Source organism: Ylistrum balloti, unplaced genomic scaffold, assembly GCF_031769215.1.
Source record: "Ylistrum balloti isolate Yb309-2 unplaced genomic scaffold, AGI_CSIRO_Ybal_v1 Utg370928, whole genome shotgun sequence".
Classification (NCBI taxonomy): domain Eukaryota; kingdom Metazoa; phylum Mollusca; class Bivalvia; order Pectinida; family Pectinidae; genus Ylistrum; species Ylistrum balloti.
Window position 1 is genome coordinate 580529 of NW_026782525.1, and position 22979 is coordinate 603507.

At 34.5% G+C, this 22979-nt stretch overlaps 2 protein-coding genes across 2 annotated transcripts; both read left to right on the forward strand.

Moving 5' to 3' along the window:
- Positions 1–2003: 2003 nt before the first annotated feature.
- Positions 2004–7031, forward strand: LOC132559514 (cleavage and polyadenylation specificity factor subunit 4-like). The gene is made up of 7 exons (XM_060224142.1): positions 2004–2127; positions 2842–3045; positions 3542–3637; positions 4104–4197; positions 4422–4551; positions 5428–5562; positions 5800–7031. Exons 1-7 carry the CDS (start codon positions 2025–2027, stop codon positions 5872–5874), a joined length of 837 nt encoding a protein of 278 aa, XP_060080125.1. The 5' UTR covers positions 2004–2024; the 3' UTR covers positions 5875–7031.
- Positions 7032–15046: 8015 nt separating this feature from the next.
- On the forward strand, positions 15047–22778 carry LOC132559505 (uncharacterized protein DDB_G0283697-like). The gene is made up of 6 exons (XM_060224132.1): positions 15047–15090; positions 15443–15559; positions 16781–17087; positions 17564–20500; positions 20878–21087; positions 21847–22778. Exons 1-6 carry the CDS (start codon positions 15082–15084, stop codon positions 21960–21962), a joined length of 3696 nt encoding a protein of 1231 aa, XP_060080115.1. The 5' UTR covers positions 15047–15081; the 3' UTR covers positions 21963–22778.
- Positions 22779–22979: the final 201 nt, after the last annotated feature.

Sequence of the window (22979 nt, forward strand, 5' to 3'; positions counted from 1 at the left end):
TATAGCGTAACCTTGTCATCCTCCATTAGTCCATACTATCCAGGTCAATTATAGCGTAACCGGCTTGTCTTCCTCCATTATTCCATACTATCGAGGTCAATTATAGCGTAACCTTGTCTTCCTCCATTATTACATACTATCCAGGTCAATTACACCGTAACCTTGTCTCCCTCCTTCTCTGTAATTCCATTCGTGAATAGGAGCGTTTTGACCCGTGAGATCAGATAGATCAAGAAGATAATGGGTCCAGGAACTGTCCCTTGTGGGATCCCAGACATCACAGTTGACCAATCTGAATGTTTTCTTTGTTTTAAGGAAACTGCTTATCCATTTGTAGCATCTGGTCTGAAAATTGGTAAGATTTTAGCTTGCTCAACAATCGGTTGTGAGGGATCGTGTCAAGGGCGTCCTTGTAACCCATACATCCACAGTCCTGTCTGTAGCGGTATGGTAATAACAAAGTCGCTGGGTTCGATGTTTTACTTTTATTAAAAGAGAGGCATTCTGAAACATATAGGATAAAACAAAAGCAAACTCTCACACACATATAATATCTACTGACAATTCAAACCTCAACAAATCATAACTTTAACAAATAAGTGAAAATAGCATCACTTTACAGATACAGTGATAATCATATTGACCAATTACACTAAAGATATAAAAGTTCACTTACGACACGTATCGTGTATTTATGCTACATACGACAGCGCAGATGACACCACATAATTAAGTCAAGGAGCTGACCACAACAGCTGGTGAAAATGCCAGAAAAATACAGAGACAGTGTTACTGACAAAAGAATCCAACCGTTCACTCGGAGAGATAGAATTCAAACGTACCGAAGTACTAAAGACAATAAAAAAATCCACGAGACAGAAACTTTCAACCGATCTAACAACTTCGTCAAAGTCTGTCAAGTGTCACATGTCCAGTCCGTAACTGACCACAACTTACGTACAAGCACACATACATACTGTACGTACGTACAAAGCACAAACAAAGAGACGTTCTCACGCTGTGCCCGGTACACGCATACCAGTACATATTGGCAGGCAAAACGTAACGCGAGATTTACGGATAATATACACAGAGTCTCTGATATACAGTAATCATTATATAACCAATTCAGTTTAATGTTCTAAATATGTATGTATATTTCATATCCAACAGAATTTGACAATCAATATAACAACTTAATCATCTCGACACTGTTACGTGTCCACTGATACATAACTCAGTTCTATTATTTCAGATATTGATATACCAGTTAGGATGTCTTGATGTGAACATTTCAATTCTCCTTATATAAAGTGATATTTGGCCCGTCACCAATGGTATCAAGACTGGCAATGTAAGCGGTACCAGAGACATATATAACACATGTGTTATATACGTCTCTGGCGGTACTTTGCTTTTAATTCAAACTCAAAACCAAACGAGCCAAGGCAAAATACAACCAGAACGAAGCGATCGCATTTAATATTTGTAAGAGTTATCTCTCTTCCCGCTATTTAGTAAGGAGAAAAAGTTCACTGCATTTTAGCGGTGTCAGATTTTAAGGATGCATTTCACTTTTAAAATGCAATATTTTCAAGTTAAAAGAGAGGGGAAACACAGTTAGGGTTTATCGATATATATACACATATATATATATATATATATATATATATATATATATACATAATTCAAGTTATTGACGGATTACAATATTCACTTCACGAAGCTTGCATAACTAGATTTCTTCTGCACTCTATGGGTTAAAATATATATTTAAAAGGCTAAAGGAGCTTTCGGATTTTTTGTTGTTGATTTGCTGAAAAGTTTGACTCTTCTAGCGAAATATTTTCACAAATTCATAATAAATACGCACAGAGTTCGAAACACTGTCTCGCAGCTTACTACCTAGCGTGTTACCGACCCAGATATTTATGGTATTCAGCATCAGTGAGACGCTCAAAGGATCCACGAGAGTCGAGTCTCTAGGAAAATTGACGGGAATCGAGATATATAATAATATCAAGATGCAAGAAATCGTCGCTTCCGTCACCCATATGCGGTTTGACATTGAACTTGCACTTGAGCAGCAACTTGGGTCACAGCCACTGCCGTTTCCGGGGATGGATAGTACGTAAAAGCTTTTATATATGTCATGTATTTTATTTGTTTCGGATTGACACATCTCAAAATGAACAGAAGACAGAAGAAATAATAATAATAATGAACGATGTTAAATAAATAAATAATGAGGTTTTAAACCATTGACATATAGTTACGATAATGTAAGAGATCAGATACGGCAGTCGGTTTACATCTTAATTTTCATCAACTGTTACTTTCTTATCAATGCAACAGCATAATATTACAAAGTATCGAAATTAGAGTGGAGTTTGATTTTTTCCCGCTGTTATCTGAAAATAGATTTACCGTCAAAAAGACGTTTGTCTTTTGAAAATGAAAAAACCTGACGTTTCGGGAGGTTTCAAAGTTAAAATTTTATCTAAAGGGAGGTAATACAGAATATTTTCCTAGAAAATATTTCAACAGTAAACGACATACCATTTGAATCTTGTTGATAAGTTTCATGACAACTGTTTAGCAATACTAAGACAACTTATTATGACGGGCAATGGAGATTAGTATTTATCCTAAGATGAAGAATAGCTTCAATTGTGCTTAATCTGATAGTCTAGATGTTTTGAACTTAGTATAGTAATTTGAGTCAGTTATAACACGTATATAAGTCCGTGGTTATAAAAACACGTTGTAACAAAGCATACGTAAAGCTAAGTTAGTGAATGCAATTGATTTATGGTGATGAGGTACTGCTTTTTACTTCAGAATCTGGTGCAGCTATTTGTACATTTTATCTCAGCAACATCTGCAGCAAGGGGACAGCATGTCCCTATCGACACATCAAAGGGGACAGAACTGTTGTGTGTAAACATTGGTTGAGAGGACTCTGTAAAAAGGGAGATGACTGCGAGTTTCTACATGAATATGATTTATCAAAGATGCCAGAATGCTACTTTTTTTCAAAGTTTGGTAAATATTTTGTATTGTTTTGGTTCAAAGAAAATGTTAGTGTATGGTAAGACTATGTATGTTGATATTTTAAATGTTGATGGCTTTTACTTTAATGAAAAATAACCATTTTCTGTATTAAATGGTTATATGACTCACTGGATTAACCAGTAATAATTACCTTAGAAATTATAATGGAAATAGAATATGTCGTTTTTTAGTTGAAAATGAAGCATTGATATTTAAAGATACACTGCTTGGTACATTTATGTACATACATTAGTATGTAAAATGTTAAACAACACAACAAAATACACTAACAAAGGTTTGTAATGTGTCAAGGAATGGATGAATGAATTTGTTATTTTTCTTATACAAAGAAGAAATTAAATTCCAAGACTAGGTATTAAACCAGTAAAACAATATTTTGGAATTTTACTGTTGCTAACACCAAATGTCATTCTTTGGTCATAATGATTGAAGATATGTTATGTATGTTGGTATATTTTCTTTTCAGGTGAATGTAATAACAAAGAATGCCCATTTCTACATATAGACCCTTCAGCTAAAATTAAAGATTGTCCATGGTACGATCGAGGCTTCTGTCGACATGGTGAGTCTAAAATCTACTAGTTACTTCTTTGGAGGGCAGTGAAGTGTCACAGTGTTCTTGAGTGAGAGTGTGTCACTTTTGAGGACACTTGTATTATACTGACTCAACATAGTAATAACAGGGTGCCTTCAAATAAAGGCATTTAGAATTTTTATGATGAAAACAGGCATGCATTTCATTACCTAATTTGAAATCCATATTGGATCAATGCACTATTATAAAAAAATAAAAAAAAACAACAATAGGATGTGTGTGGCATGAAGAGATCTACATCATTGCTGTATCCACGTTGATTGCCTGTTTAAATGACTCAAACCTAAGTTATACTCTGTTGTATAAACCATTTAGAATCTCATAGGTTTCATTTGACAAACAAACTTTATATTACCACAGGAAATCAGTGATGTATAGCTGTAGTGGTATTTCTCTCTTAATATTTAATTAAAGAATATGATATATTTTACAGGTCCAAAGTGTAAAAACCGCCATGTACGTAGAGTATTATGTCAGTGTTACTTACAGGGCTTCTGTTTGGATGGACCAAAGTGTAAATTTATGCAGTAAGTATCTTAACAAATGCAGAAATTGTTTAAATCACAAAAATATTTTCTTTTATTCTTATGTTTTGAGTATTCAATAAAATTTCTGCAATTCATGATTTACTCAAGTAAATAGAAATAATTGTGATATAACATATACAATAGTTTCTGTGTATCTATATTGTAATCCATTACCCCATTGTTTTACCAAGTATTTATAAACTGTAACTTACATCTGATTCTAGTCCTAACTTTGACTTGCCAACATATGATCCGACAACACAAGCCAAGAAAGCCACCATTGTTTGTCATATGTGTGGTGAGACAGGTCACAAAGCTATCAGCTGTCCCAAGGGCAAGAGTGGAGAGGGCAAGGTGAGTAACACTGTAAGGTTTACAAAAAGAAAACAAATTGAAATTGACACCACCATAAATCAGCAACATGTATGAAGTGATGTAAGTTTTGATATTCATGTTAAACTTGAAAGATTTCTGTTAACAAGATCTTCTGTATAGCATTGTTTTACCAGAAATTTTCTGTTGTTATACTTATATCACATACTTAAAAATAACTTAAGCCTGTTCTTAGTAAGTGGAAATAAAGTAATAAAAGAAAGTAGTATCTTATTGTATTATCAAAATTACCGGGTAAGCAAAGTGACTGGTCAGTACATACATTCTGCAGAAATGGACATGTCTAAAGCAAATGAGATTGGATCATCACATATTACAAATAGATTGGTTAAGACATTTAACAGGATAACATCATTAAATATAATTAGATCATAGAGAAACATAGTTGACAGTTGTATGCTTGGAAAACAAGTAAGACCCCGCGTTTGCTTCTATCTATGCCAACAAGAATGATTTACATAAGTAGATGACTTGTTTCGCAATTGTTATAAAATAAATAAGGTTTATTTAACAAGTCTGCTAATTCACGTACCTGTTATATAGGGAGATAACTATGAGATATATAATTATAACTACAAATGTATATGATAATTCCTCATCCACTTGTTTATAACTAGTTTCAGTGGTATCATTATTATTTACTTTAGATATTTCAATCAACAGGTTCTGTAAACCTGTATGTTTCAGATGAGTCCTTTTATTTTATGCTTTTCAGTAAGTTTAAATGAAAATATCTATGTCTGGTCAGCATGCCCTCATTTTGTAATAATATCTCCAAAGTGTATTTCATATATTTTGTGACTGGCATGTTTTGATACTATATAGCTAATTTTTCAGCCAACTGTGTTACACGCCTCACCGGTTGGAAGACCAATCAATGTACAGACACAACACTCAGATCCTCATGTTCACCCGGAACGAGGGGAAGGCAATGATCCTAGGCGACCTCTAGATCAAGTCACATGTTTCAAAGTAGGTTTTCTCCTGTGTACACATGTGTCTGATTTAACAGTAGAGAACGAAAATTACAGTAACGTATCAGTAGTACTTTAAGCAATGGAATTTCTGTAGTGTCATTAAAATAACATTAATGATAAAATCCATAGAATTCCATATTACAATTTCAGTTTGTATTTATTATCATAATTTAGTTTTGATTGATTAAATAGAAGTGTTTAAGCTTTGCCTTTATATTTTTTCTCATTTCAGTGTGGAGAGAAAGGTCATTACGCTAACAAATGTCCAAAAGGTCATCTAGCTTTTCTTAGTATAAATGCACAATGATACAGTATTGAGTGAGATTTGACTTTTGCATTACAAATGGAGGAATAAACCTCATGGATTTAAACTGTTTGTGGCAAGACCAAATGGTCATGAGTTGAACAACTCAGTGGCACAAGACCATGAGGCTTAAGCAGCATGAAGAATAACTGACGGGTATAAGAAACAAGACCTACTACATGGTATACAGTCACCCCAGGACACATTCTATTCTTGAGGATGATCCTGAACTGCTTGTTTCCAGAAACACATAATAATGCATGGTTAGCCTGGTTATACAGCTTCACAGTGTGTCCAAATTACACAACCTGTTGCGACAAACATGGAGGGAGTCATCAAATTTATTCTGTATAATTTTTGGAATTAACTTTACACATAAATTATGATTTAGTAATTTTAAATAGACTTATACATGTATATGCAAAGAAAAAGTTAAGGAAGTACATGAATTAATTTTTTTTTATTTGGAACCTGGAGTGATAATTTAAAATTCTGTCTTTAAAAGACGTGTCTTTGCAAAGAATCACAAGATTTGAATATTGACCCCATTATAAGGAATGGATGGACTTCTGTTTCTTATAACATGTAATAATAGTAGAAAAATAGTAGCATGCTTAATTAATACCTTGTTCAGCATCTGCAGTAAATTAGGTGGAGTGGGAGGTTTTTGTTCACAAGACACTTGTACTTTGGTGATTTCCCGGGAAGAGACATCTTTGAAATAGGAGCAAATTTATTGTAAAGAAGGACAATCTTTGACTTTTCAATGTCTACTTCTTCATTTTATCAATTCTGCATGTTGTGAATGACATACCTGTCGTCTTTCATCACTATGTTCATTTACAATTTTCTGTAAGTACTATATAAGAGATCAATTGTTTATGAAATGATTATAAACTTAATCTGTATTTTGATGGTACAGGACTTCAGGTTATTTAAATACTGCTATTAGATGGCCTTATTAAATTGTCAACATAGTTTGATGGCCTAATTAAATTAATTACCATCAAAATTGATTTAATATTAAATGCATTAGTATGTTTCAAAATATTTTGTCCATGAATAAACTTGAAATTGTATTCGTACCAGAATACCATTTAATGTTATTTTACAGAGAATGTGAGACTTGTTATTTTTGTAACAATAAAAATGAAATATCATGAATTGGGTTGTTATTTTTACAAATTATATGACTTTCTAAGAATTTAATGGGCTGTATGATATGGACTGTATAATGTCTGTTCTTCTGCCATTACATTTTGCTGGTCTGAAGGTCTCCTCCTACAGTTTTAAATTGATGGTTTTCAGACTCTGAGCATTAATCACTATGACATGAAGTTGTGTTTTCCTGAATGGCCATTTGATTTGACTGCATTTAGAAGAGTTACTGACCCACAATTTTAAACCATAACAGTATTTCTATTTAACAGTTTTTAGGTCACACGAGCATAGGTCAAGGTAACCTATAGTGACTGTTGTTTGTCTGTCTTTGTGCTTCTTGTGAACACAGTTCATGTAACTTCCGAAAATATTTACAGATTTTGATGAAACTTTGTTTACAGCCATACATTAATAAGATCTTGGAAGTGTTTGATAATGGGATAAATTTGATTGTAATTTATAGTTATGACTCTTTGCAGTTTTATCACCATGGACCTTGTGAACACAATGATTTGAGAAAATAAAGAACAATTTTGATGAAACTTGGTATGCAGCCATACATCAATAAGATCTTGAAGGAGTATGACTAGATTGATTTGATTGTACTTTACAGAGTTATGGTCCTTAGTAGTTTCATAACCATGAACCTTGTGAACATGTTGACATGGTAAATATGATGTAACTTAGCGAGTTAAAGCTCTTTGCTGTTTAAGTTTGATTGAGGTTAGTCAGATGACTGTTTAGGCCCACTTTGGGCCATTGGTCAGAGGAAGAAGTAAAGCCTTTCACTATTTAACTGACCTTTTAAAAACTTGGCAAGATTTATCATCTATAAATATATCACTACCCCTTGCTGAAGTTTTCAGAACATTTCCTATAGGAAAGTATGACAATATTAAAAGAAAATGTTCGTTATGAATTTATGAAGGCAATAATGCTTTCCTGATGAAACATTTATGAAACTAAGGCCAGATAGATGTGTGATAGTAACGGTTCCTGTGAACAGCTTGACTGCAGTGTTTATTCATCGGTTAGCATTGTGTTGAATTCTGGTTTTTCAATAGAATACAGATATTTCATTTTTAACTCAGTTGTTGAACTATAATTTTAAATGTTACAACTGTTGTGTTATTACATTCAATGTTGAATCGTAGTTATGCTGAAGTGTAGGTTTCAATGTAAGGACTGTAGTGTTATGTTTGCTGTGATGTTACACTGTAGTTTTGATGTAAGGACTGTAGTGTTATGTTTGCTGTGATGTTATACTGTAGTTTTGATGTAAGGACTGTAGTGTTATGTTTGCTGTGAGGTGACACTGTAGTTTTCAGTGTGAGGACTGTAGTGTTATGTTTGCTGTGATGTTACACTGTAGTTTTGATGTAAGGACTGTAGTGTTATGTTTGCTGTGATGTTACACTGTAGTTTTGATGTAAGGACTGCAGTGTTATGTTTGCTGTGATGTTACACTGTAGTATTGATGTAAGGACTGTAGTGTTATGCTTGCTGTGATGTTATACTGTAGTATTGATGTAAGGACTGTAGTGTCATGTTTGCTGTGATGTTACACTGTAGTATTGATGTAAGGACTGTAGTGTTATGCTTGCTGTGAGGTGACACTGTAGTTTTCAGTGTGAGGACTGTAGTGTTATGTTTGCTGTGATGTTACACTGTAGTATTGATGTAAGGACTGTAGTGTTATGCTTGCTGTGATGTTATACTGTAGTATTGATGTAAGGACTGTAGTGTTATGTTTGCTGTGAGGTGACACTGTAGTTTTGATGTAAGGACTGTAGTGTTATGTTTGCTGTGAGGTGACACTGTAGTTTTCAGTGTAAGGACTGTAGTGTTATGTTTGCTGTGATGTTACACTGTAGTATTGATGTAAGGACTGTAGTGTTATGTTTGCTGTGAGGTGACACTGTAGTTTTCAGTGTAAGGACTGTAGTGTTATGTTTGCTGTGATGTGACACTGTAGTTTTCAGTGTAAGGACTGTAGTGTTATGTTTGCTGTGAGGTGACACTGTAGTTTTCAGTGTAAGGACTGTAGTGTTATGTTTGCTGTGATGTGACACTGTAGTTTTCAGTGTAAGGACTGTAGTGTTATGTTTGCTGTGAGGTGACACTGTAGTTTTCAGTGTAAGGACTGTAGTGTTATGTTTGCTGTGAGGTGACACTGTAGTTTTCAGTGTAAGGACTGTAGTGTTATGTTTGCTGTGATGTTACACTGTAGTATTGATGTAAGGACTGTAGTGTTATGTTTGCTGTGAGGTGACACTGTAGTTTTCAATGTAAGGACTGTAGTGTTATGTTTGCTGTGATGTTACACTGTAGTTTTCAATGTCAGGACTGTAGTGTCATGTTTGCTGTGATGTTACACTGTAGTATTGATGTAAGGACTGTAGTGTTATGCTTGCTGTGATGTTATACTGTAGTATTGATGTAAGGACTGTAGTGTTATGCTTGCTGTGAGGTGACACTGTAGTTTTGATGTAAGGACTGTAGTGTTATGTTTGCTGTGAGGTGACACTGTAGTTTTCAGTGTAAGGACTGTAGTGTTATGTTTGCTGTGATGTTACACTGTAGTATTGATGTAAGGACTGTAGTGTTATGTTTGCTGTGAGGTGACACTGTAGTTTTCAGTGTAAGGACTGTAGTGTTATGTTTGCTGTGATGTGACACTGTAGTTTTCAGTGTAAGGACTGTAGTGTTATGTTTGCTGTGAGGTGACATTGTAGTTTTCAGTGTAAGGACTGTAGTGTTATGTTTGCTGTGATGTGACACTGTAGTTTTCAGTGTAAGGACTGTAGTGTTATGTTTGCTGTGAGGTGACACTGTAGTTTTCAGTGTAAGGACTGTAGTGTTATGTTTGCTGTGAGGTGACACTGTAGTTTTCAGTGTAAGGACTGTAGTGTTATGTTTGCTGTGATGTTACACTGTAGTATTGATGTAAGGACTGTAGTGTTATGTTTGCTGTGAGGTGACACTGTAGTTTTGATGTAAGGACTGTAGTGTTATGTTTGCTGTGATGTGACACTGTAGTTTTCAGTGTAAGGACTGTAGTGTTATGTTTGCTGTGATGTTACACTGTAGTTTTCAATGTAAGGACTGTAGTGTTATGTTTGCTGTGATGTTACACTGTAGTTTTCAGTGTAAGGACTGTAGTGTTATGTTTGCTGTGAGGTGACACTGTAGTTTTGATGTAAGGACTGTAGTGTTATGCTTGCTGTGATGTGACACTGTAGTTTTCAGTGTAAGGACTGTAGTGTTATGTTTGCTGTGATGTTACAATGTAGTTTCAATGTAAGGACTGTAGTGTTATGTTTGCTGTGATGTTACACTGTAGTTTTCAGTGTAAGGACTGTAGTGTTATGTTTGCTGTGATGTTACACTGTAGTTTTCAGTGTAAGGACTGTAGTGTTATGTTTGCTGTGATGTTACACTGTAGTTTTCAGTGTAAGGACTGTAGTGTTATGTTTGCTGTGATGTTACAATGTAGTTTCAATGTAAGGACTGTAGTGTTATGTTTGCTGTGAGGTGACACTGTAGTTTTCAGTGTAAGGACTGTAGTGTTATGTTTGCTGTGATGTTACACTGTAGTTTTCAGTATGAGGACTGTAGTGTTATGTTTGCTGTGATGTTACACTGTAGTTTTCAATGTAAGGACTGTAGTGTTATGTTTGCTGTGAGGTGACACTGTAGTTTTGATGTAAGGACTGTAGTGTTATGTTTGCTGTGAGGTGACACTGTAGTTTTGATGTAAGGACTGTAGTGTTATGTTTGCTGTGATGTTACACTGTAGTTTTGATGTAAGGACTGTAGTGTTATGCTTGCTGTGATGTTACACTATAGTTTTCAGTATGAGGACTGTAGTGTTATGTTTGCTGTGATGTTACACTGTATTTTTCAGTGTAAGGACTGTAGTGTTATGTTTGCTGTGATGTTACACTGTAGTTTTCAGTGTAAGGACTGTAGTGTTATGTTTGCTTTAATGTTACACTATAGTTTCAATGTAAGGACTGTAGTGTTATGTTATAACAGAAGATATTGGAGGGATATTTTTTTCTAATTCTTTATGTTGGCATATCTTTCTGTTTAATCATTTGCCCAAATCGTTTTTGAGACTGGTCAGAATAGGCCTAGTAAAATTATCTTAAACAATATTTTCATTCAATTTTCATCATTCTTTTAATAAAAGTTTTATGGTAGTCATAGTGATCTCATTGAGAAATGTTGGATTTCTTTGTGTGATATGAAGCTGGACATGGTAGATGCTTCTTACTTTGCCTGTTTGGTTCTGTTGTTGTATACATAATTATCATTTGAGAATGTAACATTACTTAACTGGATGAACCAAGGTTTACATTGTGGGTGTCGTCGATGAAGCAGAAGATCCTTACTCTTTCAGAACACCTGGTCTTATTATTCTTGTACCTTTTCAGGAATCTCATCAATCTTTCTTTTGTTCATATTTTGCCCTAATTTTACTGAATTTCAGTTTGAATTAAGAAAAGGAAAAAACACTATGCTTTCGAAATTGCTTTACGATTGAGGTTTTACTATAAATACAGTGAAACTGAAATAAATAAAATAAAACGCCTGTGTCTGCTTAGCGTCGAATCACTTTGTTTCAGATTGCGACTAACATTTCAGGCTATCGGGAACAAATCAAACCACGTGTATTCATCACGTAGAGAAAGCAAATCATTAAAGATGGCGTCCGAAGATGAGGTAAATCTACTTTAGATACCAAGTGAAATGTTTAAGCTATGCATTCAAAAAAAGCTTGCATATTTGTCTCAGTGTAGCAACAATTAGTTGTGTATGCAAATGGATGTGTTGTGTATAATTCAAAACAATGGCACTGCACATTTCAATGTGCAAACATCTGTTTATATATTTTTAAAACACGTTTGTTTGTGAGTTGTCGCTGACTTTCTTTACACTCTGTGTGTCCAAAAGTCAACGTAGTGTAGTTCGTCACCTCAAAACTTCTTTTAGAAAACATAAAACTAAGTTTTCTTACCAATATGACAGCACATATGCATATTCAGATGCTATGATTACTTGCTAAGTATGTATGATAAATGATGATGTGCAGGCGTGGACAGCTGTGATGAAAAGACAACAATAGCGAGTATCTGTTTGTAACATATGGGCTTGCATAAGAAGTAACAGTTGTTGACACCAATATCTCACCCTATAATTCTACGGAAGTAATAGAAAAATTGATATGTACACTGATCTGGTCATGTGTGCTGTATATGAAGAGCAGTCCGGATTATTGTGACGTTCTTTGGACTTTTTACATATCAGTCCGAAGTCAATGAAACACTGAACTTCATCTCTTTGAAAAGTGAGGGAATTAATTAAGCGGCCTAAAGAAATCCTCATTTTTACATGCATGCCACACTGATCAAAACGCCTGTTCATAAAATTTTGAATGAAATGAAAACAAATTTAAGTAATTTTTCATAGCGTAACTCAGAAAAGTTGCATTTAGACAGGTTTGGAAGTCAAAGTGTGAAGAACGATATGAAACAAGTGGCCATTTTGTTTTGACCATTTTCAATTCATGACGTAAAGTCATAATCTATATGATATTGAATCAGTCTCTGACTGGGGCTACAAAATAAAATGTTCCAGGGAATATCACACAAATGACATTTATGTAGAAATATAACACTGACAGGTTCACTGAATAGCATACAGATTATGTTACATAATTATCTAGCAAACTCTGTGTGAAATTTGATATACATATAAGACTTGTAGTGGCCTGGACACAATACAAAAAATATGTGATGTTGTCAGAACTGGAATGTCAGGCTAGCTCTTGTTGTTCCTTTTGATATTGGCAAGATTTCATTTTTGATATATATTTTCTCCATTACAGTGGATCAGTGATGTAAATAAATCTTCTTTTTAAGTCCTTTATTGGACTACAACTTGAAAATTGTTCAGCTGATCTCCATATATATAAACATCAACAATGAAAGATGCAGAAATACAACATCAAAATATCAACTTACTGTCTGATTGAATGTTCATATCAACAGCTTGGTGGAGGGGATAATGCCATGTATTACAGTTTCTTATTATTTTTAGCTTTTATCTTTTGCCATATTATTCAGTGTGTATACTTGTGTAATATTTTGTGTATAAAATGATTCAGGATACATGTAGACTAAAGGAGAAAACAATGATATGATGTCACTAACTTGCTGAATGCATCATTGATGATGTCTTCATGAAGATCAAATGATGTGGAAACTCTTATGAAAATGAAAAATTCTTTGATTCATTTAATAGATATGGAATAGAAATTGAATGCAGGATCTTTTAAATAATCTCAGTATATCATGTAAAGGTTTGACAATACTATCTGGTATTTTACAGTTTCTTCAATATCCGTACTGTAAGTTTACCCCAAGTGACAAACCATGTTTTGATTGTTCATAATTAATCATATATAGAGAACCTGGTGTGATTCATATGTATAATTGAAGAAACCAGTCTTAAAAGGATTTATTTAGCAAGCCTAGCTTTATTGGAAGATGAAATGAAAAATTTCATAAATTTCAGTTTCTTTATTAAATGGAAACATATGTAATATTCTGTTTATCACATAACTTCAATGTTTTAGTAAGGAATTGTAAAAATACTGTTTTCTTAAACTTGATATGCAATTTCAAAATGACAGTTTTCTCACTTGAGCTACATATCTCTTACCTTGGTGACTTAACAGTTAAGAGAACCTTCAGCCAATCAAAGCTCCTCTAAGTATTATTATATGTGTGGACATTACAAAATTAATGTAATGGGTAATATTTATATTTCCACTAAACTCGGACTCAATGAACCTACGAAAGTTTACTCAAGTCATTTTTCAATGTACTCCTAAGTTGGTGTATGAATTTTTCATTCTAAAGTTGGGGTTGTCTCCCTTGCATTTCTTCACTTCTACAGATGTGATTTTGTTAAAAAAATATATCACATTAAAATAATCTTTAATTATTGAAAAAAATGTATTTAATGATTCATAATAAACTGTCATAATACTAATGGCTGGATTCCTGTTGAACTCGGCCTTTAATCACTGCTCCTTCCATTTCGAGAGTGCAAAAGACTGCCATGTTGTTTTTCAATACAACCTTTTTACTGTCGCTAACCTGAAATTGCTCCGTGGAGTATCAGACTATATAATTTATTCGTTTACAAAGTCGATACTTTTTCATGAAATAAAATTCATTTAAAATTATTTTTGCTTAAAACGATTCAATTTTGTTTTTGTGTTATTATTCTGAATATAACAACTATATTTAGACGAAGAGTGATGACGTACACTTCGGTAAGTTCCATGGTAGTCCCTATTCATCCAAATCTTGCAGGAATGGTTAAACTATACAAAATATGTAGATATAAATATAAGGATTGAATCATGCTATGTTGAGGTTTATGGGGGATGAACCCCAATAGGTCTTGGGACAAGCAGTTCATAAAATTTGTCCCAAGACCTACTGAGGTTCATCCCCCCATAAACCTCAATATAACATGATTCAATCCTTAATTATAACATCGATAAAACTAGTTATGTGTTAAATGATAACAAGTTAAAGTTGTTGTGATGAACTTCGATGTAATAAAAATATAGAATAAAAATGTCATACCCCTACTTTGGTTCAGTCTAAGAATTGAACACTCAGGGCAGATAGCCTTCTTCTAGGTTAAAGAGAAATTCTCATTAGCTGCCAGTGGGCAGCTTTTACATAAAAGTAACTCTTGATAGGAATAAGAAATAAAAAAAGCCTTGCCCCAACTGGAGCTTGAACCATCAGCCTCTCATGCTAAAGGCTGATACAAATGTCTACCATAAAGCTAAAGAGAAATCCTTGCTAGTCGAAGCTTGTGGGGTTACTTACAGCGTACTCTCAACTTGTATGATCTGTAATAATTGAACATGTATGAAATACATAGCATGAAAGTGATGTACAGAGTAATTTCTGTTCTCAGGAGGACTTGGTAGCACTGAGGAATGCTGTTTTGGCATCCATGAAGACGGTAAGCTAGCAATTATAATCTTTGGCAAGTATGGGTGTATTGTATGGATCTTCCCAGTAAATATTCAACTCTTTATTGAATTAGTGTTTTATGATTGATTAAGAAGGCAACAAATAATTAATTGTTTAAAAATTGGTTTAGTTGGAACACTACTGGTTAATAGAATACTGTTATGATTTTGTTTGGTGATACAGTTTTGTATAGGATAATAAAATACTCACTCCATTGTTATAACAGCAAATCTATTACAGAGTATTGTTTGTTTTAAAATTGTTCCGTGTATTGTTTGAATGGTATGGAGCATTCAGTGCAAGACCTGTATTATCAATATAGCTTACGTTTGTAATTACAGAACAGGACACGGTCTTCACAAGATGAAGGTGAACCATCAGATGAGGATGATGAATTAACAGCTCTCAGAAAGGCAGCATTACTTTCCAAGAAATCTAGAAGTGACAATACATTATCTGTGAGTGTAAAGATGGTTTGGTACTTAATAATATATTAATGTATGTTTGTTGACACAGAAGATTGACTAGTGATGTAATTTGTAAATAAGTCCTTCTTTCTTTGTTTTAGTCTCTTTCTTTCTTTCTGACTTGTGATGTAATATATTTCTTCTTTCTTTCTTTCTGACTGGTGATGTAATTAATTTCTTCTTCCTTTCTGCTGACTGGTGATGTAATTAATTTCTTCTTCCTGTCTGCTGACTAGGGATGTAATTAATTTCTTCTTCCTTTCTACTGACTAGGGATGTAATTAATTTCTTCTTCCTTTCTACTGACTAGGGATGTAATTAATTTCTTCTTCCTTTCTACTGACTAGGGATGTAATTAATTTCTTCTTCCTGTCTGCTGACTAGAGATGTAATTAATTTCTTCTTCCTTTCTACTGGCTAGGGATGTAATTAATTTCTTCTTCCTGTCTGCTGACTAGGGATGTAATTAATTTCTTCTTCCTTTCTACTGACTAGGGATGTAATTAATTTCTTCCTTTCTACTGGCTAGGGATGTAATTAATTTCTTCTTCCTTTCTACTGACTAGGGATGTAGTTAATTTCTTCTTCCTGTCTGCTGACTGGTGATGTAATTAATTTCTTCTTCCTTTCTACTGGCTAGGGATTAATTAATTTCTTCTTCCTTTCTACTGACTAGGGATGTAATTAATTTCTTCTTCCTTTCTGCTGACTGGTGATGTAATTAATTTCTTCTTCCTGTCTGCTGACTAGGGATGTAATTAATTTCTTCTTCCTTTCTACTGACTAGGGATGTAGTTAATTTCTTCTTCCTGTCTGCTGACTGGTGATGTAATTAATTTCTTCTTCCTTTCTACTGACTAGGGATGTAATTAATTTCTTCTTCCTTTCTACTGACTAGGGATGTAATTAATTTCTTCTTCCTTTCTACTGACTAGGGATGTAATTAATTTCTTCTTCCTTTCTACTGACTAGGGATGTAATTAATTTCTTCTTCCTTTCTACTGACTAGGGATGTAATTAATTTCTTCCTTTCTGCTGACTGGTGATGTAATTAATTTCTTCTTCCTTTCTGCTGACTGGTGATGTAATTAATTTCTTCTTCCTTTCTACTGACTGGTGATGTAATTAATTTCTTCTTCCATTCTGCTGACTAGGGATGTAATTATGTAAATTAATTCTTCTTCCTTTTGTTTTTACTTTTGCTTGGTACAGACAACAGATAGAAAGCACACTTCCTACCAGCACAGAGATGATGGTCATTACTATGAGGATCACAACCATCACTCCAGCGACAGTAGACAAAATTACTCTAACAATTCATACTCCTCTCGACATCGGGATGACAGAGGTCAAGCTTCAGTCAACAACAGGAGCAGTAATCTGGTTCATATTCACACTGTACCAATGGAAAGGGAGCAGCCAAGCAAGTTGGATACACAAATCATCCGTCCCCAGGACAAGTGGCTCGGGTCTGATGACAGGAGTGGAACTTCTACTCCAACCTCTAGCAAAACAAAAGGTACATTCTACTCACATATCTTTTTTTCTTTGTCATGTTTGGAAGTGATGAGGTACAACAACAAATCAATTGCAATAATTAGTCTGATTGATTTTACAAGATTAATTTGCTTAATTAGTGATCTGATTATCAAAATGATGTACTACTTTCAAAACTTTATTCACTTTTTTAGAATTTTGTATTTCATTGAAATTTGATCATTGCTTTAATTAAACCAAATAGCATGTATATATATATATATATATATATATGCATATATAAAAGAAATTGAAGTCAGGCTGGAATGCCCTGTTACTGTGAAGTTTTTGCTTCAAAAGCTTATTAGCTGTTTTGAAACACTGAAAGATGTACAAACTCTTCAACAAGTTATGGTATTTTCTCAATTTTCCCCTTTTTTTGTCCTAAAACTATAATAATCACTTCCCTGAAAATGAAACAATTCCTCATAAATTTTTCATACATATTTTTTTTTCTAGTTGTAGACAAATTTTCAAGATATGAATCCAACTCTGAAGATGATGAGGATAATCAAAGTAGTGATGAAGAGGAGCAGACAAAAGATGATAAACAGTGTGTATCAGATGAATCTTCAGATAGTTCCACTTCTTCTGATGACGAGGATAGTAAAAATGTGTCATCTAGTGACAGCAGCAGTAGCTTAGAATCCGGCAGCAATGAGAAGGATACCCCAAACAAACTTCCAGAAGAAAACAGCAAAAGTGCTGATGTGGTATGTAATGTGAAAAAAGACATAAAACCAGTTCATGACACCGTCCAGACCAAAACAGAAAGCAGTGAAATAAAAAACACAAACCCAAGTGTTCATTCCACAGAAGATACCAAACCTGTGTCTAATGAAAAATATGTTAAAACAATTAGCAGAGAGAAGGAACATTGTAAAGTGGAGAAAGAGGTAAAAGGTGTACAGTCAAAAATCAGCGATCAATCAAGTGAGAATGTCTCCCAAAGCAGAACAGTGAAATATTCCTCTAAATCATCATCTTCCAGTGGTAGACTTATAATTGAGACAAAGTCAATATCAAGGACCATGTCTCGATCAAAGTCACCACAGTCCAAATCTCCACGATCCAAGTCACACCGGTCTAAATCTCCTCAGTCTAAATCCCCAAGGAGATCAAGGAGAAGTCCGTCTCCAGAAAGATATTCTTCATCTAGAAATTCTAAAACTTCAGAGCCTGCTGCTAGGCCCCCAGGGAAAATTTCAATGTTAAGACCAGAGTACATATTTGGTCCAAATGCTGTACAGCCAGAGAAACCAGCAGAAAATAAAACTGATTTTAAAGTGAGCACACTAAGAGACGAAGCAGGTTCAAAGAGACAAAAATCACCACATTTAGCATCTGGTCAGCCTCACCCACCAGAGACATCTCGTCATCAGGATAAATCACCCATTCATTCCCATAAGTCAAAGACAGCTACAGCAAAGACTCGCTCACCTGATTACTCCAAGGGAACTATGTCCAGATCAAGATCATCTCTTGAGAGATCCAAGTCAAATAACAGGAGGTCAAGATCAGCTTCATTTGAGAAAAGTCGAAATTCTGCAAGATCACGGTCACCACATAAAAAACGTGCATCTTCTCCACACGATTTAGCTGCATTGAGAAAGAAAGTTTCTACCAAGGACTGGATGGATCATAAAACAGAAAATAGAAAGGATGGTAGAAAAGTTGATAGGAAAGATAAAAGTTCTGATGACAAATCATTGCAATCTAAAAAGTCAGCCAAGAGCAGAGAAATGTTTGAGAAAGAACGCGAGAGGTTAGAGGCCAGACAGAAAAAAATTGAGAAAGTCAGTAAAAATTCAGATGAACATAAAAAAGAAACATCACAGCAAAAGAAAAGTAGATTGCTTGATGAAAACTCAAGCAGGAAAGATATTGAATCAAAACAGAGGAAGAACAGTGAAAAAATTCAGGAACACAAGAGATCTTCTAGAAGTAAAAAACCTGCTGATTCCTCATCAGAAAGTGAATCGAGTAGTTCAAGTAGTAGTGACAGCAGTACATCGTCTTCTGACTCCAGTGACAGTGATTCTAGCGAAGAGGGATGGAGGAATAAAAATTCACGGAAGACAGAGCGAGAAACTGCAGATATTGAACGTGAAAGGAGACAAAGAGAGAAGGTAAAACGACAAAAGGAAGCAGAGGAAAGGATAAGAAAACGAGAGGAAGATTATAATAGGGACAGAATGTCAGGCAGAAGGGAAGATACTGACTCCTTTCGGAGTAAGAATAGTTTCTCCAGTAAAGAAGATCGTTACAAAAGAGGTCGATATGACCATGAAGACAAGTATGGTAGAGGCAGGGACAGAGGTGATGACAGATATGATAGAGGAGAGAGGGACAGGAGAGATAGATTTAGATATAAAGATTCTTTTGTGAAAAAAGATAGAAAGGAAGAAAGGAATGTGGACAAAAAAACCAAGGATTCCAAGGAAGGACATTATACTTATCAGAACTGGAGCAAAGTGAGTAGCTCTGACTCTACATCAAAAAATTCTAGCACAGAATATAAATCACTGAAAGATGTCAATGGGGAAAAACCTGGCAGTGGTGATAAAGTGTCAAGCTTGGTTGAGGTAGCTGTCAACGAAAACAAAAATAATTCAAATAAGTATGAGATGGACAAAAATAGTCGAACTTTTCAGAAAGACAATGACAAAGGAAGTCGTTCTCTTCAGAAAGATTATGATAAACGAAGTCATGATGTGCAAAAAGACAATGACAAAAGAACTAGTAGTGGCAATGTCCAGAAAGATAATTATAAAAGAAATCAATATGGTCAGAAAGAGAGTGACAAAGGTTCTAGCAGTCGATCTTCACACAAAGATAATGACAAAGGTAGTAATCAATCTATTAAGAAAGACATTGACAGAGATATAAGACCTGTTCAAAAAGATGAGGTCAAGGATGACAGTGATAGACTTGTTCAGAAAAATAATGATAAAGCTAATCATCCTGTTCAAAAAGACAAGATAGATCAGGATAGTGCAGTTTTAAGTGGGCAAACCATGGGCAAAGAGCAGAGAAGGAAAAGATTCATGGATTTTGAAGAGGAAAAGGCAGAAACTGAAAAGGAAATACCTCCTAAAAAATTATTGACAAGTATTGTCTCTGTGACTTCAAAAACATGTGATAGTCAAGGAAATTCCTCCAACAGTAAGGATCCTCTGTCACATGAACAACTTGTGAAAGAAGGAAAGAGCAAATCAAAGAAGAGGCACGAGGAAGAGAAGTCAAAAGAGGAGAATGCCAAAACTAAGAACTTTACTGTAACCATTGACAATAAAGGTTTTAAGGAAAGATCAGTGGTGACGGAGAGGTCTAGGTCACCAGCCCTGGATGGCCACCATCATACTAAAGTGGTGTGGAGGGATGAGGCATCAAAAGGTAAAAAGGCTTCTCAACTATAGTTGGTACCTTTTTCTGTTGTTTGGGATATTTTTTTTAACATAATACTATATCACCATATTCTCTAGCCCAGCATGAATCAAGGAAGATAACTCTGTCATTCTTGCTTGGTTTCTCTCCTAGTTCACATAAAGAAATGGAATACCTCCATTCATTCTCTTGTCAAACTTAACTTGTTATGCAATTAAACTATTTAATAAGTAAATAGACAACATTCATGTAAAATAACATGATTATGAAAACGTATATTGTAGGGCTTTAAATTTGTTATTAATTTCTTAGTTTGTAAATTGAACAGATAAGAGGCATGATTAGCTTTAAGATTATCAATATCTTTTATCATTTCTGTATCTTAGCTTGTCCAGAGACCTCACCACCTAAAAGGTTGTCCATTCATGACCGCCTAGGGCAACCTGTTCATCACAAGAGGGCCAAAATGCAACGACACAATGATGACCGACGACATGAATTGACTGTTACCAGGAGGGTGGAAACAACTGATTCAGAGTTACCTAAAAAGACCATTATCGCTAAGGAGACACCGAAGACAGCCCAGACTGTTACAGGTATTTTTGGTTCACACTGATGCACATTTTCTAAACATGTCAAAGCTGACATTTCATGGTTAGGAAATATTCTTTTAGCCATTCCACACTTCTCAAAGGGAAAAACTCAACTCTTGTTATAAATAAATTTACATGTATTTATTGACAACAAATGATAGGTACACGATGAATCCTTATTCTCACAAGCAACCGTTCCCTGAGTGACAACATCATTAAATCATATACAATAAACCTACATTCCCTCACTGTGAAATTACTAAAACTATGAAATATGTGTAAATATCTGATGTAAATGTTTCCATGTATACATGTATACTATCTTTGCTCACTATGCTCAAGTAACAGATATTTTGTTAATTTGCGTTAAAATCAGATCTTAAAAATGTTTCTTTAATATCTTCAACCATACCTGCACCTCTCCCAGAATGATATATTCACCTCCAAGTCAGATGAGAGAAAAGTTTTCAGTGAGCTCTTCTCACGTTTTTGAGTTGGTGAATTGTTGAAGGCACCATGATTAAATACTGCATCATCAACCAAAAGCAATCTTGGTCAGTGCACTATATTTATGTCATACATGTGTCCAAGACCAAAGTAACTTGGCCCAATATGGAGAAACACAGTATTGTGCATATTAACAAGCCTTTTGAAATACAGAACAATTTACAGCACGTACATTTTCATGTCATATACCTAACTTTCATTTGGGAAGAAAACAAATATAATTTGGTATTGAAAACATTATTTTTCTGTTACTAGAACCCCCTGGCCACCTCAGTGATCTAGATGCAAGAATACTGCTGATAAAAAAGAAGAATGCTGAAATTCTGAAGAGACAGGCAGAAATTGACCAGGACAAGGAAAGATATGGATGAGATCAATAGAGCAGTATTGACTATAATACTGTCAAATTATATAACTTCACTAGCTGTCTACTGGATGCCTTCAACTCCAAACACTGCTACAGAACACGATGACAGGTATAGGCAATTGGAGACAGTCCCAGGAGGACCTTGACCACTAGTCGCCTACAGGACGATCTCGACAGCTACTTCGTCCTCAGGTACTGAAGTACAACTGTGGTAGCTAAAGGATGCCTTCGATCACTGAGGGAGCAGTAATCCATCTCTGTGGTGCTGATGAACTGTGATTGTGATAACCAAAATAGACTTAATAATATTGAAATAATGATTCTGTTAATGTTTCATCAGAGTCAGGTAATGAGATATCATTGTACATGTTAATCATGGTTAATGTTAAGCTTGAAGTGATATGACAATAAACGGTCAGGATGTGTGCTAGATTGCAACATTACACATTTAGGTGAAATTTTGTTGAAGTGACTGTCAATGTTTTTAACGGAAGAGAAGTTCATGTTTTCAAACTGAAAAATTCAATGAACCTGTGGCTGAAATTAAAAAGCAATAATTCAGGCAATCTCAACGCATTTATTCATGTGATAATTGCACTGAAAGTATTTTTTTAAATAAGTATATATATGGACTTGAACCAGTAAAACACCTGTAAATGTGGCAAGCAGCAGCACTGGTTGGTAAGACAAATTCATATTTTTACATATGCAGCCTATTATAAATTTGATTTAGACTTTCCATGCTTTACCAGTGATTTATGTTTGCATGAGGACAAGAAAAAATCTATCGAAATAAAAGTTAATGTATGTTGATTTTTAATATGATTTATAGTTTTTTGTTTGACAACCTGATTTAAGGATTACTGCACTATCTTTTAGACAAATCTTTATTTTACATTCTCAATAAAAATCCATCCTACACAGGTCTACCCTGTGCCACCTTTTTCAATGATATGTCCCTAATGTGGTAATCATTTAAGTCATTTTTAGTCCGTATAGAACGGTCAAATGTAACAAATCA

Coding starts and splice junctions, on each gene's coding strand:
- LOC132559514 (XM_060224142.1), top strand. CDS start 2,025: ATGCAAGAAATCGTCGCTTCCGTCACCCATATGCGGTTTGACATTGAA. Junction 4,198..4,421: donor CCAAAGTGTAAATTTATGCA/GTAAGTATCTTA, acceptor ATCTGATTCTAG/TCCTAACTTTGACTTGCCAA. Junction 4,552..5,427: donor GCAAGAGTGGAGAGGGCAAG/GTGAGTAACACT, acceptor CTAATTTTTCAG/CCAACTGTGTTACACGCCTC.
- LOC132559505 (XM_060224132.1), top strand. Junction 20,501..20,877: donor GAGGGATGAGGCATCAAAAG/GTAAAAAGGCTT, acceptor TCTGTATCTTAG/CTTGTCCAGAGACCTCACCA. Junction 21,088..21,846: donor GACAGCCCAGACTGTTACAG/GTATTTTTGGTT, acceptor TTCTGTTACTAG/AACCCCCTGGCCACCTCAGT.